At 49.9% G+C, this 14,322-nt stretch overlaps 2 protein-coding genes across 2 annotated transcripts in view; one reads left to right on the top strand and one right to left on the bottom strand.

Moving 5' to 3' along the window:
* The window catches only part of ZNF2 (zinc finger protein 2), a 47,838-nt gene extending 47,008 nt beyond the window's left edge, over nucleotides 1-830 (bottom strand). Inside the window, exon 1 of the mRNA XM_077133739.1 lies at nucleotides 807-830. The gene's annotated coding sequence lies outside the window, so the exon portion shown is untranslated. The remainder of the gene's footprint in view (nucleotides 1-806) is intronic.
* On the top strand, nucleotides 429-10,678 carry ZNF514 (zinc finger protein 514). Its single transcript, XM_077134717.1, is given in 7 exon segments — nucleotides 429-713; nucleotides 1,152-1,288; nucleotides 1,365-1,392; nucleotides 1,480-1,547; nucleotides 5,723-5,849; nucleotides 6,138-6,233; nucleotides 8,445-10,678. Coding segments are annotated over 7 exon segments (1,620 nt in total). The 5' UTR covers nucleotides 429-451; the 3' UTR covers nucleotides 9,347-10,678.
* The last annotated feature ends 3,644 nt before the right edge of the window (nucleotides 10,679-14,322 follow it).

Here is a 14,322-nt window from a genome sequence, read left to right as displayed (position 1 = left end):
GCGCGTCCCTCCCCAGTCCCGTCCCCCCTGCAGTGCACTCCCGAGCCCCGACCCCCACCCAGCACCATCCCCCCGAGCCCCGACCCCCGAGCAGCCGCCCCCGACCCAGCACCCGTCGAGGGCCGGGCGCAGACGTTGTGGGGGCGGCGGCCGCGCAGGCTTAGGCCGGAGCTCGGGGTCCGCCCGCCTGCGAGGGGCTGGGAGGTCTGCTGCCGGGGGTGGGGCCCCCGTTCCCGTCCCCGGGAGGCTCCGGCCCAAGTCCCTGCTGTCCCCGGGGCGACCGCGTCTTCTCGGGGTGCGCTCCGCACGGCGCGTGGGGCGGCGTGGGGACGGGGCCGGGCTCGGGAGGAAGGCCCCGCCCGGGCAGGAGCGCGGCGCCCCGCGGGCCTGCTGGCGTGGCCGAGTTGCCCAGGGGGGCCCCGGCCGGTGAACGCCGCCCCGTAGCCCCGCTATGGACCCGACAGCACCAGGTTTGGCTCTGGAGGGTGCAGATGGCCAGAAGCCCTCCTGGGGGCCGGTTCCAGGCTCAGGACGAGGAGGACCCGCGGAGAGCGCGGGGAAGGCCCGGGAAGGGGCAGAGCCCGGATCCACCTTCCCTGAGGCGCGGCCTCACCTTCCAGGCCCAGCTCCAGGGCTTGGCCTCGGAGGACGTGTCCAGAGGCCAGAGGAGAGCCCTCCACCAGCGGGCAGTTTTACTTTTCATTTCCAGGGTCCCTGAGGCCTCCTTCCCTCTGGTCCCAGCCTCCCGCCTGCTGCCCCTCGGGCCCCCGGAGAGCCTGGTCCACGGACCAGCTGCAGGGCCTCACCTGGGAGTTCCGGGGAAAGGCAGCATCTCGGGCCCTGCCCCACACCCACGAACCAGAGCCAGTGTTTCCATGAGATCCTCCGGGACCTGCCCACCAGAGTTTGAGAGGCGCTGACCTGCCCACGCCCATGCTTTTTTGCCTGTTTGGCTGTAAACCTTAACTACCTCTCAGGCGCGGCTGGGGTAGATTTTTGTCGGTTTGTTTTTGAGACTTTGAAAGCAGTAGCATGAGTCCTGTAGCAGGGAGGCGGGCTCTCAAGTCCTGCCTCTGAGCCCCAGCCGTGCTTGGGACGCTTCACAGGTCCTCTTGCCCCTAAAGCCTCACGCCCCCATGGCCTTGCCCCAGCCCTCGCCGTGGAGCTGGTCACCTGTCTTATACCCCAGCAAGGTGACAACTTCCTTGAAGGACTTCTCCAGGTTTGTAGTGTCAAAAAGCTCCTAGAGGACCCCGTGGAGTGCCACCTGCCAGGAGTGTACAGCCAGGTGGGGCCTCGGCAGCCGTGAGCCAGGGCCAGCGGGAGGCTCCTCTTAGCTCCCCTTGACCCGGCTTTGTCCTCAGAACCATGGAAAGAACATGCTGGAGCCACGTAGGGGTCTCCAGCTTGGGGTGTCTGGGTGCTGTGCTGTCAGTGCCAGATGTCTAGCCTCCCTGATGCCTCCTTTTACCTCCTCAGCTCTCCCTCCAGAGAGGTGCTCAGGAGAAAAGGGAACAGCCAGTTTATTCCTGAAGACCAGGCCCCAGATGAGTTGGGGTTTTCTTAATCTTCCCACAAATACCTGAAGTATGGACTTATTTGCCTCATTTTCCCCAAGCCTGTTTGCTCACCACTGGACCCCAACTCCCTCCTCCAGGAGGTGAGCTCTCCATGGTGGCAGGTGGTCCCCCCGCCCCTTGCCCAGGGCCCTCTGCGCTCAGCCTGCATGTGCTTGATGACCCTTTGGCCAACTCTGGTTGTTTTCTGGAATGGGCGCTGGTGCTGGTCTTGGGAGAGTGTCTCCGCCCCAGTGAGGACGGGACATGCACCCAGGGCGCAGCCAGCAATTAGGCTGGGGACTCACAGGGTTGGAGGGCAAGAGAGGCCTGGCCTGGCCTTTCCATCCAGGTCTGGGAAACAGAGACCCAGCCTATGCTGGGAGAGGGAGGCTCAGGAGGGGCCAGGGGTCTGAGAGTGTGAACGGGTGGGGAAGCCACTGGAGCTGGGCCCCTCCCTGCTCAGATATTATCTTCCTGGACGAGTGAGAAACAGAACTGACCCTACTGACTGCGTGACCTGGGATGGGTCACCCAACCTGTCTGGGCTTGGGCTTTGCCATCTGTAAAAGGAGGACGATTGTCACAGCAATGGAAAGAATAACAGCGCTCGCTTTCAGGAACATGCATAATCAGGAACCATCCTGCACAGTTTACATATACTCACTCATTCAAAACTCCCCACGAAGCAGTGACTTTCATGATCCCCGTTTTGAAGAGTGGAGACTGACACACAGAGGAGCAAAGTGGGGTCCACAGGGCACAGGGAGATAAAAGTCTGAAGTCAGGATGTCCGCAGGGCACGTGCTCCCCGTGTGTGTGTGTGTGTGTGTGTGTGTGTGTGTGTGTCCGGGACGCGGTTTGCCTGCAGTCCCTGGAGGTCTTGCCTTGTGGTATCACTCCCTCTCTGTCTCCGCTCCAGGGTTACCTGCCTCGCTGTCGCTGTCGCTCTCACTCTGTCTCTGTCCACATCTCCTTTCCTTGGAAGGACAGTAATCATATTGTTTTAGGGCCTACCCTAGTCCAGTTTGGCCTCATATTAGCACGTAACAGCCTTAGACCCCACTTCCAAATCCGGCCGCATTCATAGACCCAGGGTTATGATGGAAATATCCTGAGGACACGGTTCAATCCCTAACACAGGGGCTTGCTTTCCAAGCTTCTGCTTACAGCCTATTGGCCAAAGCAAGTGCTGTGACAAACCTAGCAGTGAGGTGGGAAGTGTTCACCTTCTGAGGGAGGGGCCCTAGGGGAATGGCAGTGAGCACTTTAAGCAAATAGCCTGTCCCATCTGTTTTTTTACTCGCAGCTGTTCGCTTCACTCCTTCCTACACACAGTCCCTCCCCAAGAGAGAACCCAGAGCCCCTCGCAGTCACAGCACCGGGTTCACGGTCCCGGGTGGAGGGTGGTCTCCGCTCGCCGGGTTCACGGTCCCGGGTGGAGGGTGGTCTCCGCTCGCCGGGATCATGGTCCCAAGTGGAGGGTGGTCTCCGCTCGCCGGGTTCACGGTCCCGGGTGGAGGGGTGGTCTCCGCTCGCCGGGTTCACGGTCCCGGGTGGAGGGTGGTCTCCGCTCGCCGGGTTCACGGTCCCGGGTGGAGGGTGGTCTCCGCTCGCCGGGTTCACGGTCCCGGGTGGAGGGGTGGTCTCCGCTCGCCGGGTTCACGGTCCCGAGTGGAGGGTGGTCTCCGCTCGCCGGGATCACGGTCCCGAGTGGAGGGTGGTCTCCGCTCGCCGGGATCACGGTCCCGGGTGGAGTGGTGGTCTCCGCTCGCCGGGATCACGGTCCCGGGTGGAGTGGTGGTCTCCTCTCGCCGGGATCACGGTCCCGAGTGGAGGGTGGTCTCCGCTCGCCGGGATCACGGTCCCGGGTGGAGTGGTGGTCTCCTCTCGCCGGGATCACGGTCCCGGGTGGAGGGTGGTCTCTGCTCATGGCCAGATATTTCCCCTCTTGATCTGGGGGCCTGTGAACACGAAGGACAAGTTACCTACATCCATATCTCCAACACTCAGCAGGACGGGGCTGCAGCTTGGCCAGGGTGGACACTCCTGTCCAGAAAGGGAAGACCACAGCCATCCCTGGTCCGGGGCAGTTATGGGTTCCACTGGGCGGCTGCTTGAGGTCACCTTGCCTGTGCCCTGGGTGGGCTCATCTGTCCAGCCTTCTCCTGGGCTCTTGGCTCTGCCCGCCGGAAGCTTCCTCCCTTTGAGGTAGGCTTCTTGCTCACCTATGGAGAGGATTTTGGAGAATGAGCTCTTTCGAAAGAGCTAAGCAGAATTTTCATCCTGCCGGAGTAGGTTGAAGGCCCAAGAACTGTTTCAGGTCATGAACGTTTCAGGGAAACTCTCAAAAATATAATTAGCTTTTTATGTATTTGTTTCCAGTCAGCTCCATGCATCTGTAGCTTTATCCACAGTTCTTTTGGAAAAGACTTAATTGTGGAGCTTTTGGGGTTTTCCTTGGGAAAGCCACACTCTTAGTCAGTCTGAGCAATTCCTAGAACCATCTGAAATTATTCAGAGGTTTAAACAAAAGGGTTGACAACCACATCCTATGATTTGGGTTGTGCCACTAGGCTGAGTTTTCCTCATCCTTTGTCCTGTAGAAGTCTTCTTGATATTATCTTTGGCCACTTGGAAATTAGAATTGTTTACAAGTCTCACAATTTCTGGACACTGATGCCTTCCATTTTTGATTTGGGCCCATTTTTTTTTCTTTTAGTACTTTTGTCAAAATTGGCCAGTCACTACCAATTCACACTACTAATTCTGTGTTTCCAGGCTCTTGTCATAACATCACGAGCTTGTGCATACACTGCTCATTTTTCAAGTTAGAGCAAACAGCCGCTTTACGAAGCAGTTTACCACCAAACGACATACCTTGCCATCTTATCGGGCCCCCAGCAGGTTTCTTTACTGCCTGGCCCTGAAGCCTAGGCTGACAGAGCCCCTGTGAATGCCAGGTTTTTAACAAGCCAGTTTAGGGTGGTTATGCCATGGTCACAAACAACAGGGAACTTGCCGAGACTTAAAGCCGCCAAGGTTTCTTTCCTGTCAGCTGGGCTCTGCCTGACGTGTCTTCACTCTGCCATTCTTGGGGCAGAGGGAAAAGCAGCTCGGAGCCTCTCTGGCTCTCAGAGCACCTGTGCAGAGGTGGCTCTCATCACTTCATGTTTCACTTGTGAAAGGAGGTTACGTGGCCATGCCTGGGTCAGTGGAGCAGGAAGCCTAGTTCTGTAGGAGGGCCAGTGAATACTTTGAGCCAAATAACATATTCTATCACAAGAGTTTACTGTAGGAGTGCCTTTTGCATTATTGTCTAAATAGGATTTTTTTTTTTCTAAATGGGATTTAATTTTTAAAAACTCTTGGGGAAAAGTAAACAGAAGTTTATACAACTTTCCCTAATTCGGCCTTTTCCTTCATGCTGTATGGATTGCCATGCAGTCAGAGTCATATGGATGCATTCTCTGTTGTGCTCTGGAGGATGGTGAGAACCTTCTGGCTGGACCTGGGCAGACTGAGAACCGGCTTTGGGGGAAAACAGTCATGCTCGTCAAACTCACAAAAGAGTCAGTGATTCTTTGCAAGGCCATTTAATTTATTTCCACTGAATTGTGTGCTGGCAGGCAGGTGTGGGGATAAATAATTTTAAGTCCCCAATTATTTGATTCAGCCATAGTAAAAATTGTCATTTTAAAATCATAAGTTACGAGTTTCAAAAGTATTTAAATAAAGATTATTGATACAAGTGCACTTGAGAACCCAGAGCATGTTAGTATTAATTCTAATTGGTTCTAATTAAATGCGACCGAGTTGGGAGTAAAGCCACTTAATAACTGAGGAACAGAGTCACGACTGCACTTGTCTGCCTGCCTAAGCAGAAAGCCTCTGCAGGCTTGCCTCTCCCGAGACCCTGACTGTATTTCTGAGCAGCCTGATGTTGGTAAGACACAGCGGGGCACTGGGTGGAGCACGCAGTGGCGTGGATGATACAAACCCTGGTACAACCTAAACTATTTCTGAAGTGCAAAAGCAGCCTTGTCTGGCCGTTGTGGTGGCTTGGAACTCTCAGAATCCCTTTTGGGACACCCCAAGTTCTGCTCTTCTTCCCAGAGCCAGTGAACATGCTCCCTGAGGGTGCAGGACTGGCTTGTGCGTTTTAGGAGTTGACGATGTTCAAGGACGTGGCTGTGGAATTCACCCAGTCAGAGTGGGGGCAGCTGGGCCCCGCCGAGAAGGACCTGTACCGGGAGGTGATGCTGGAGAACTTCAGGAACCTGGTCTCGCTGGGTAAGTCGCGCTCCTCCCCACGCGAAGCCTGGCTGCAGGCATCTCCATTTCCTTACTGGAGATAAGGAGCTAGGGGTCTCCCACTCTCTTGGCTGAGTGTGAGGTCTGGAATCAGACACTCACATCTTCTTTCCTAGGAAAAGTCTTCTTCATGGAGCTGCAGCGGGAGGCCTCATGATCTCACGTGCCTGTAGGGCTTTCCTTAGCCTGCTCTTTGCAGTCAGCACTGTTTTCACTCTGGAGACCCTGGGCCCAAGCCGTGGCCTCCTTCCTTTTCTTTGCCATCAGGGTCTCCAGTGTCCAAGCCATCTGTGATATGCCAGCTGGAAGAAGGAGAAGAGCCCTACGTGTTGGAGAGCGAGACCACCACAGGATCCCATTCAGGTGAGCGAGTGAGGGCCAGGCAGCACTGCATGGCGTATGTTCCAGCTGGGGCGGGGTGCCCTGAACCCTCACAGTTTTGTCTAAGTCTGAGCTTTTGTCATTATCCTGGGGTCAAAAGAGGAGGTGCTCACTTTGTCCTCTAGAGGTTACCCTTCCTTTGGTGCCCATCTCTGCCCACCCCTTCTGGGTTTTCCTTGCCGTGATGGCTCATAGTGACTGTTAGATGAAACCTAAGGGTCAGCCATGCATTCAGCCAGGCAGTCCTTTATCAGCAGGGTTAAAGGGCTTAGTGAGCAACCAACAGAACAGTAGAGCAGCCCAGGGGTGAAAGGGTTACAGGCAGGAACAGCAGCTGTGGGGAGATGATGAGGACCTTCAGACCTGGTTAAGTGGAGCTGTGACAGAAGGGTCCCAGGAACAAGGGTTACTACTTGCCAGCTGTTGACAGCTTCTTTGCAAGAACTTTTATTCCTAGGTGACCGGATAGGCTCTACTGGGTGGAGCAGAATTCTGCACTCAAAGCTCTCCTGACCACCAGGGGTAGCCCAGGAGGCATGTGAGAGCCACCTCTCGTCCACCTCTGAATCACAGCCTCAGGCCAGAGCGAATGCTCAGGAAGGCCGTGCTCACCTCTTGAGAGCAGAGCCTGGACCTCATCATAGGGTCCCAGCTGACCTCCTCTGAGTCGGAACTTTCTTGATCTTTTATCCTTCCAGAAGGAGAACATGGGTCTGGCATCTGGATCTAGTGGCATGGTCAGTATCTCTGTTTGCAGTGGCCCACAGACGTGGCTCTGCTCCAGATCCCCCAGGGATGCTATTTAAAAAATTTCAATTCTCAGGAGCTGCCCAAACCTAGTGACTCACATCTCTCAGGGCTGATGGTCCCTGGGGCTCTAAGTTAGGCACTGCCAACCATTTCCCTTCTCATGGGTATCATTATTACTATTATTGTGTTAATTTTTCATTGCTGCTGAAATGAATTACCATAAAAACAACAAAAATATATTATCTCACAGGCCTGTTGGTAAGAAGTCCTGCACAGGTCTCACAGTTAAAATCAAGATGTCCATAGGGCTGTGTTCATTTCTGGGGTATCTCGGGGAGAATAATTTTCCTGATCATTTGGGTTGTTGGTAGAATTCATTTCCTTGCAATTTCAAAACTGAGATCCCTGTTTGCTTGCTGGCTGTAAACTGAGGGGAGCCCCCACTTCTGGAGGCTGCCATGTTCCCTGGCTCACGGTCGCTTCCTCAGCCTTGAAAGCCGGCGGTGGTGGGCTGGGCCTCCCGGCTGCATCTCCTCCAGCCAGCAAGGATTCTCGGTCTTTAAGGACTCATGGGATTAGATTGGGCCCGCCTGGAATATTCAGGACAATCTCTCCAAAGTGCCTTTCACCATGTAAGGTAATGTGTTTACAGGGCCTTGTGATTGGGAGGGGATGCATTATACCGCCCACCACGGTATACATGGTACTACGACACAGTCGTATGTGGCATGGAGTGAAGTGTTGAGGCGGGACTTTGTGAACAACACAAGCTTGTCCCCAAACACTGAGCGAAGCCCTCGGGAAAGGGGGATGGGGGGAGGGAGAGTGGGAATGGGTGGGAAAGGCCTTTACTGAAGCATACAGGACACAGGTTAAGTACGGAGGGGTCAGAGAGAGAGGCCCCCTTGTTACCCCATAGGTACTGGAGAACTTCCGCAGGACTAAGAGCTGGAGAGAATCACAAGTAAGCACAGACTTCAGGGAGATGGAAGTGATGAGGGTTTTCAGGAGAGGCCAGAAGTAGGAGGATTAGGCAGGAGTCTGGTACGATCATCGAGGCCTGAAGAGATTGGTGAGGATTTAGCGTTCTCTTCTCAGGTGATTTATAATCCTACACTTCTATTTCTCTTTGTCCCTGCTTCTTATACTTCATCTGTTTAGCATGTCACCCTTCCTGCCTCCTTTCCTCTTTAGTCTTTGGACTTACCTGTGTCCTGGCGTCCAAACAGTTCTCTCGGGCTTCCTAATTTCCATTCATCTCTTTATCAGTTATTCTTTGCACCTCCAAAACCTTCTTCAGACATAAAGCCATTTTTGAAAAAGCTGTATGCCCATTTTAGATAACATTTTAAAACTTTATCTTACGTCCATTACAGAAGTTTACTTCTTCCTGGCACAGAGAACAGATAATTCTAGAATGCCTTTTTTTTTTCTTTTTTCCAGACTGGGAGAGAAGGTCTAAAGCCAGGAAATCAATGCCAAGTCAGGAGGTTTCCAAAGAAGAATTATGCCAGGAAGCATCAGTGGAAAAACACATTAGAGATGATCTCTGGTCCTCCAAACTGAAATCACCCTGTGGTTGTGATGACAGGTTAGAGACACATCAGAAGAATCAGGAGGGACATCTGAAAGAAGCGTCTATCATTCAGAAATCTACTCTCACTTTTAGAAGAGATCATGAATGGAGTGAATTGGGGAGAAGTTTAGATTTAAGATCCATCCTTGTTAACCAACATAGTGCTCCCCTGGGAAAAGGAGCCTATAGATATGAAGCAGAATTCAGACAGACTTCAGGGAGAAGTAACTCTCAGGGAATCCATTCAGGGACGAAATCTTGCAAATGTAATGAATGTGGAAAGGCCTTCCATTTTCAATCAGAACTTAGGCGCCATCAGAGGTGTCACACTGGAGAATAGCCCTATGAATGCAGTGAATGTGGGAGAGCCTTCAGCCAGAGTTCATCTCTTGTTCTACATTATAGATTTCACACTGGAGAGAAACCCTACAAATGTAATGAATGTGGGAGAGCCTTTGGTCATACTTCATCTCTCATTAAACATCAGAGAACTCACACTGGAGAAAAGCTCTATGAATGCAGGGAATGTGGAAGAGCCTTCAGCCAGAGTTCATCTCTCATTGTACATTACAGATTTCACACTGGAGAGAAACCCTACAAATGTAACAAATGTGGGAGAGCCTTCAGCCAAAGTTCATCTCTCACTCAACACTATAGATTTCACACCGGAGAGAAGCCCTACAAATGTAATGAATGTGGAAGAGCCTTTGCTCATACCGCATCCCTGATTAAACATCAGAAGAGTCATGTTGGAGAAAACACCCTGTGAATGTAGTGAATGTAGGAAGTCTACATTTAGAGTAGACTTATCACTGAACATCAGAGAACCCATAATGGAGAGAAGTCCTGTGAGTGCAGTAAATGTGAGAAGGCCTTCAGCCAGAGCTCATCCCTTTTTAAGCATTAAAGAAGTCACACTTGAGAAAAGCCCTATGAGTGCAGTAATGTGGGAGAATCTTCAGCCAAACCTCCATAACTTTATAAATGTCACTTGTTAGAAACCTCAGGAATTTAATACATGGAGGAAAACATCTGGGTGATGTTCTGCCTTTATTGGACATCATAGAATTTGTACTAGGGTGGCTCTTTGGATTTAGTGAAACTGGGAAAACCCAGTAGTATAGTTTAGGCCTCAGCATACCCTGTGGACTTCACTGCATAGAGAAGTCTTGGGAACTTAATGAATGTAAGGAGAGTTCCTTTAAGTCTTGAGATTCATGACACTAGAGCTGAAAGGGACCTGAGAAATTATCTAGTATGGTGAGGACCATTTTTATAACTCCACTTGTGTTCTGCATCTCATCCTGTTACTGGTGGGGTTGTGTGCATGAAAAAAATGGAGGCTAAGAAAGGTGAACAGCCACTAGTCATCTGGTCAACCACATGTTTGAGCTATGGAAACTGGTCATCAGAACCTACCCTACTCTAGCCTACCTACTCTACTGGGCTGGGCCAGCTTAGTCCTGGCTCACAGCTGTAGTTTGGGGATTGAGAGCCTGAAGAAAACCCCCTCTGCACCTGTTTCTCTGTATTTCTCTTGGAGGCAGTGGAGTGGTGTGAGTTTGAACAAAAAGCCCTTTTTATTAGATCTTCATTTTTTTAAACATTAAAATCACTAAAAATTGGGCATTATATATAACAAAGTCAAAATTTCAAAAGCGTTATTTAAGTGAAAGAGACTGGATACAAGAGACCACATATTGTATGATTCCTTGATATGGAAGGTCCTGACAGGCAAATCATCAGAGACAAAGTAGATTAATGGCTGCTGTGGCTGGGGGTGGCAGATGGGGTGGCAGCAAATGGCGTAAGGAGTCTATTGGGGTAATGAAAATGTTCTGAAACTGGCTGGACAAATTTGGCAAATTTACTAAAAATCAATGAATTGTGCAAGGAATTTTATGGTATATAAATTAGATATCAATAATTTTAAAAATCAAGTATACAGATATACCAACTATTGCTGAACTAATTTTCCTATCTCATCTGTTACTTCAAGCCATCTATGGGACTTTGGTGTCACTTTCTACTTTCTGTAATAGTTAACCCCAAGCCTTCTGGGCCTCAGAACCTCCCCACACTCCTCTTTGAAGTTCCCATGATGTTGTGGATAAGCTAAGACCAGGGGCTTGCAGAAAACAGGTTTCTTGACTAATAAGAATTAGCTTAATTCAGACAGGTCTGAAAGTGGTTTAAATTCAGGTGGGGAAGCTGAGTCTAGAATACAGGGAACCAGTTCAGTGTGTCGATGAAGAAATACTGGATCTAAAGCTCTAAGAGGTCAGCCCAGGCCAAGGAGAGTAGGCAGATAAGGTGGCAGGAGACATTGGAGTCTGCAGTGGAGGCAATTAGACAGCTGAAATCAGGTTCCCAGCCTAGGAGCCTAAAGATCTTGTGGGAATTTCTTCCAGCAAGCCAAAGTTCACAAGGGCAGGAATAGCAAATACTTCATGTTGGTGATAACTAGTGTGCTCTGACCTTTCCCCAGCACCCTTCTCTAACACCCACCCAAGTCACTTTAAGCCTGGATGCTTGCACAATTTTGTAACTGGTCTTTGCCTAAAACCTGTCCCTTCCTCTTGTGTATCCCTGCCATGTTAACCTTTCTCATCAGTGCTCACACAGTGCCCCCCGCCCCATCTCCCAAAAGCTTTCTACTTCCTCCAGGAGCATCCCCACTCCTGAGTCTGGCATTTAATGGCCTCTGCAGTCTCTGCCCTAACTGCCTGCTGCTCATTCACGGGATCCTGTTTCAGACAAATGGACTCATTTGCCATGCCCAAGACATGCCTCTGCACCTCCCATCCTGCAGTCCTGTACCTAAGCTGTCCCTGGAATCCCCCGTCCAGTTACCTAAAGCCCACCATGCTCACCGTGACAAAAACAAGAACAATTAATAGTCCTTGGTAAATTTGTCAGAACTCCAGTTACACAACTACACAATTATACAAGGCTGTGAAACAAGCCACAAGAAAACAAATCTCATAGGCCACGAGGATCTATCTTAGAGAGCCAAGAAGCACTTTCTCTAAGGCAGTGTATAGTGTATTCTACCACATCGGTTTCATTGATCCAAGTACAGGAATTCTCGGTGCTGGCCCTGATATCTCCTTGACCCACCGACAAGAAACCCACAGCAACGCAGCTCATACCAGTGAGTTGAGGCTCATCTGTGTTCCATCTAGGACAGATGATGCCATGAAGAACTGCCAGACTTAGTGATAAGTTTCTTGTCGTGTTTCTATCTGTATGATTCCCAGAAATACTGCTCTGATTGTTCACGTAAACAATGAATCAGCAAATCCTGAGGCAATGCATCTGAATAATCAAGAGTGGCCTCATTTTGGAGTTTGTGCCTGAATTGGAATTTCCAGCCTCGGTGACTCAGGAATTAGGATTTCTGTGTATAGACCTGTCTCAGAACACTACTCCTAAAGAGGTTTTAGTCTGAGGCAAATGAGAGAGACAAGACATTTTAAGCCACCCAGTACATGCTACTTCTTTACGGCAGCTCTAGGAAAATGACCCAGCAGGGGCAGTGTACAGGAAGCTGCCTTAGGGAGTTCTTTTGTAGCAGTTCCCATAAAACATGTGCCCTGGTTGCTTAATATGAAAATTGGGATGGTTCAAGTTGGAAACACAAAACCAGTCAGCTTTTAGTAACTATAAGGACTGTAGCTTTTCAGCAAGGAAATACTTCAGTCCCTCTTGACAATAGGCGATGACTATAACAGTCAGAACCCAGGGAGGATAGAAGCTGGATGAAATCCATCCAAGGGCCCTTGAAGCTTTGGTTCTGGCCATGTCCCACCTTTACAGTTTTTCCAGGATTATGTTGATTGTTGACACATGACCTGAAAATGACGTCAACTGTCATTTATAAAGTTTCTCCACCAATGTTGATTTAAGATGGTAACTAATTTATCTGTACCATAATGGAAACTTGATGCAGAAATTTAGCTGGGGCAGGTCCAAGATGGTGGCTTAGTGAGGTGTGGGATTTAGTTCGTCCTCCAGAGCAGCTAGTAAATAGCCAGGAACTGTACAGAACAACTGCTGGGGCCACATCAGTGACTGGACACAGTGTCCACCAGTCTGGACCAGCCAGACTAGCTGCGAGCCCCCCCAGAACCATGAGTCCCCCAGCCATGGCAGCTGGCACCCCTCCCCCACCAGCTGCTTCCCAGAAGGGAAAGGAAAAAGACTTTTCTAACAGCAAGGAGCTGAGAGCAACCAAGCTCCAACTGTGGAATTCATTAAAACATTCTGACTAGTAAAAATAACCCCCCAGCTCAGCTGAACCTCGAGTAAAAGTTGAGGTTGCTGGTTTTGGCTCCGGCACAGAGAAGGGCAGGGCTGACAGAAAAAGTAAAAAAAAACAACAACACAGAAGTTTTTTGGATCATACAGCACAAAATACTTGAAAAGGTCTGGTCCCTGAAGGACAGGAGGGGGCACATAGGACCTAGAGATACACAGAGCAATGTACCAACTTAAGCTCTTGATTGGCAAACCTGAGGAGTGGGGTTCCTGCTCTAAAAAGGATTTTTTTCCTTTTTTTGTGGCTGTGTTTCTTCCACTAGACTACTCTTTGGGTACAACTGCAAGGCTTCTCAGGCTCCAACTGCCCCAGGCAAGGGTGGAATTAAGCTTGTCTGAGAGTCCAAGAGGCTGATCAGGTGAAAGGAGCTAATTCCCTGGAGGCTGTGCCTTCCCCGAGAGAGGTGGAACCCCGCTCAGGTGGATTTCCTTCCTCAAGGGATTCAGACCCCAGGGCCTGGAAAACTGAAGCAATTAAAGCCAGCATGCAACCTCTCCTCTGTCTCAACCATGCCCCAGCAGGGAGAGTCTGCAGAAGTTAAACGTACCACATCACTTTATGCTGGTGGGACCCACAGGCAGACAAAGCCACATACTGAGCAGGATAGGAAAAACACAGAGTCTAGAGGCTTCACAGGAAAGTCTTTTAACCTACTGGGTCTTACCCTCAGGGAAAACTGATGCAGGAGGAAAGAACCTGGCCTGGGAAAATCTGACTGGGGTCTATAATACCTAACTAGACCCTCCTAAGGAAAAGAAAAAGGCACCATACAGGCAGGGCAAGAAACAAGAACTGAAAAATTCTGATCTGTTAATCAAAACCTAAGCTAGAGATCAAGAATAAGCTGAACTGAATGTCAAAGAACAGATGGACAACAAAGTCATCCAGCAAGAAAATCCTAAGTAAAAAAGTGAAAACAATCTCCAGAATAAACTAATTAAGGAAATTAAATGTTTGGACGCCAGCAAAAAATAATGAATCATACTAGGAAAATTGAAGATATGGCCCAGTCAAAGGAACAAACCAATGATTCAAATGAGATACAGGAGGTGAAACAATTAATTCAAAATGTTCGAATAGACATGGAAAATCTCACCAAAAATCAAATCAATGAATTGAGAGAGGCTATAAAGAAGGCAAGGGATGAACAAACAGTAGAAATTGAAAGTCTGAAAAAACAAATCACAGAATTTATGGGAATGAAAGGCACAGTAGAAGAGATGAAAAAAACAAAACCGAATGGGAACCTACAATCTTACATTTCAAGAGGCAGAAGATAGGATTAGTGAAATGGAGGTCAGGACATCTGAAATCTGACAAGCAAAAGAAAATATAGAGAAAAGAATGGGAAAATATGAGCAGGGACTCAGAGAATTGAATGACAACATGATGCACATCAATATATGTGTTGTGGGTATACCAGA

This window comes from Tamandua tetradactyla, chromosome 17 (assembly GCF_023851605.1).
Source record: "Tamandua tetradactyla isolate mTamTet1 chromosome 17, mTamTet1.pri, whole genome shotgun sequence".
Classification (NCBI taxonomy): domain Eukaryota; kingdom Metazoa; phylum Chordata; class Mammalia; order Pilosa; family Myrmecophagidae; genus Tamandua; species Tamandua tetradactyla.
This window is presented reverse-complemented; position numbering and strand designations above follow the sequence as displayed.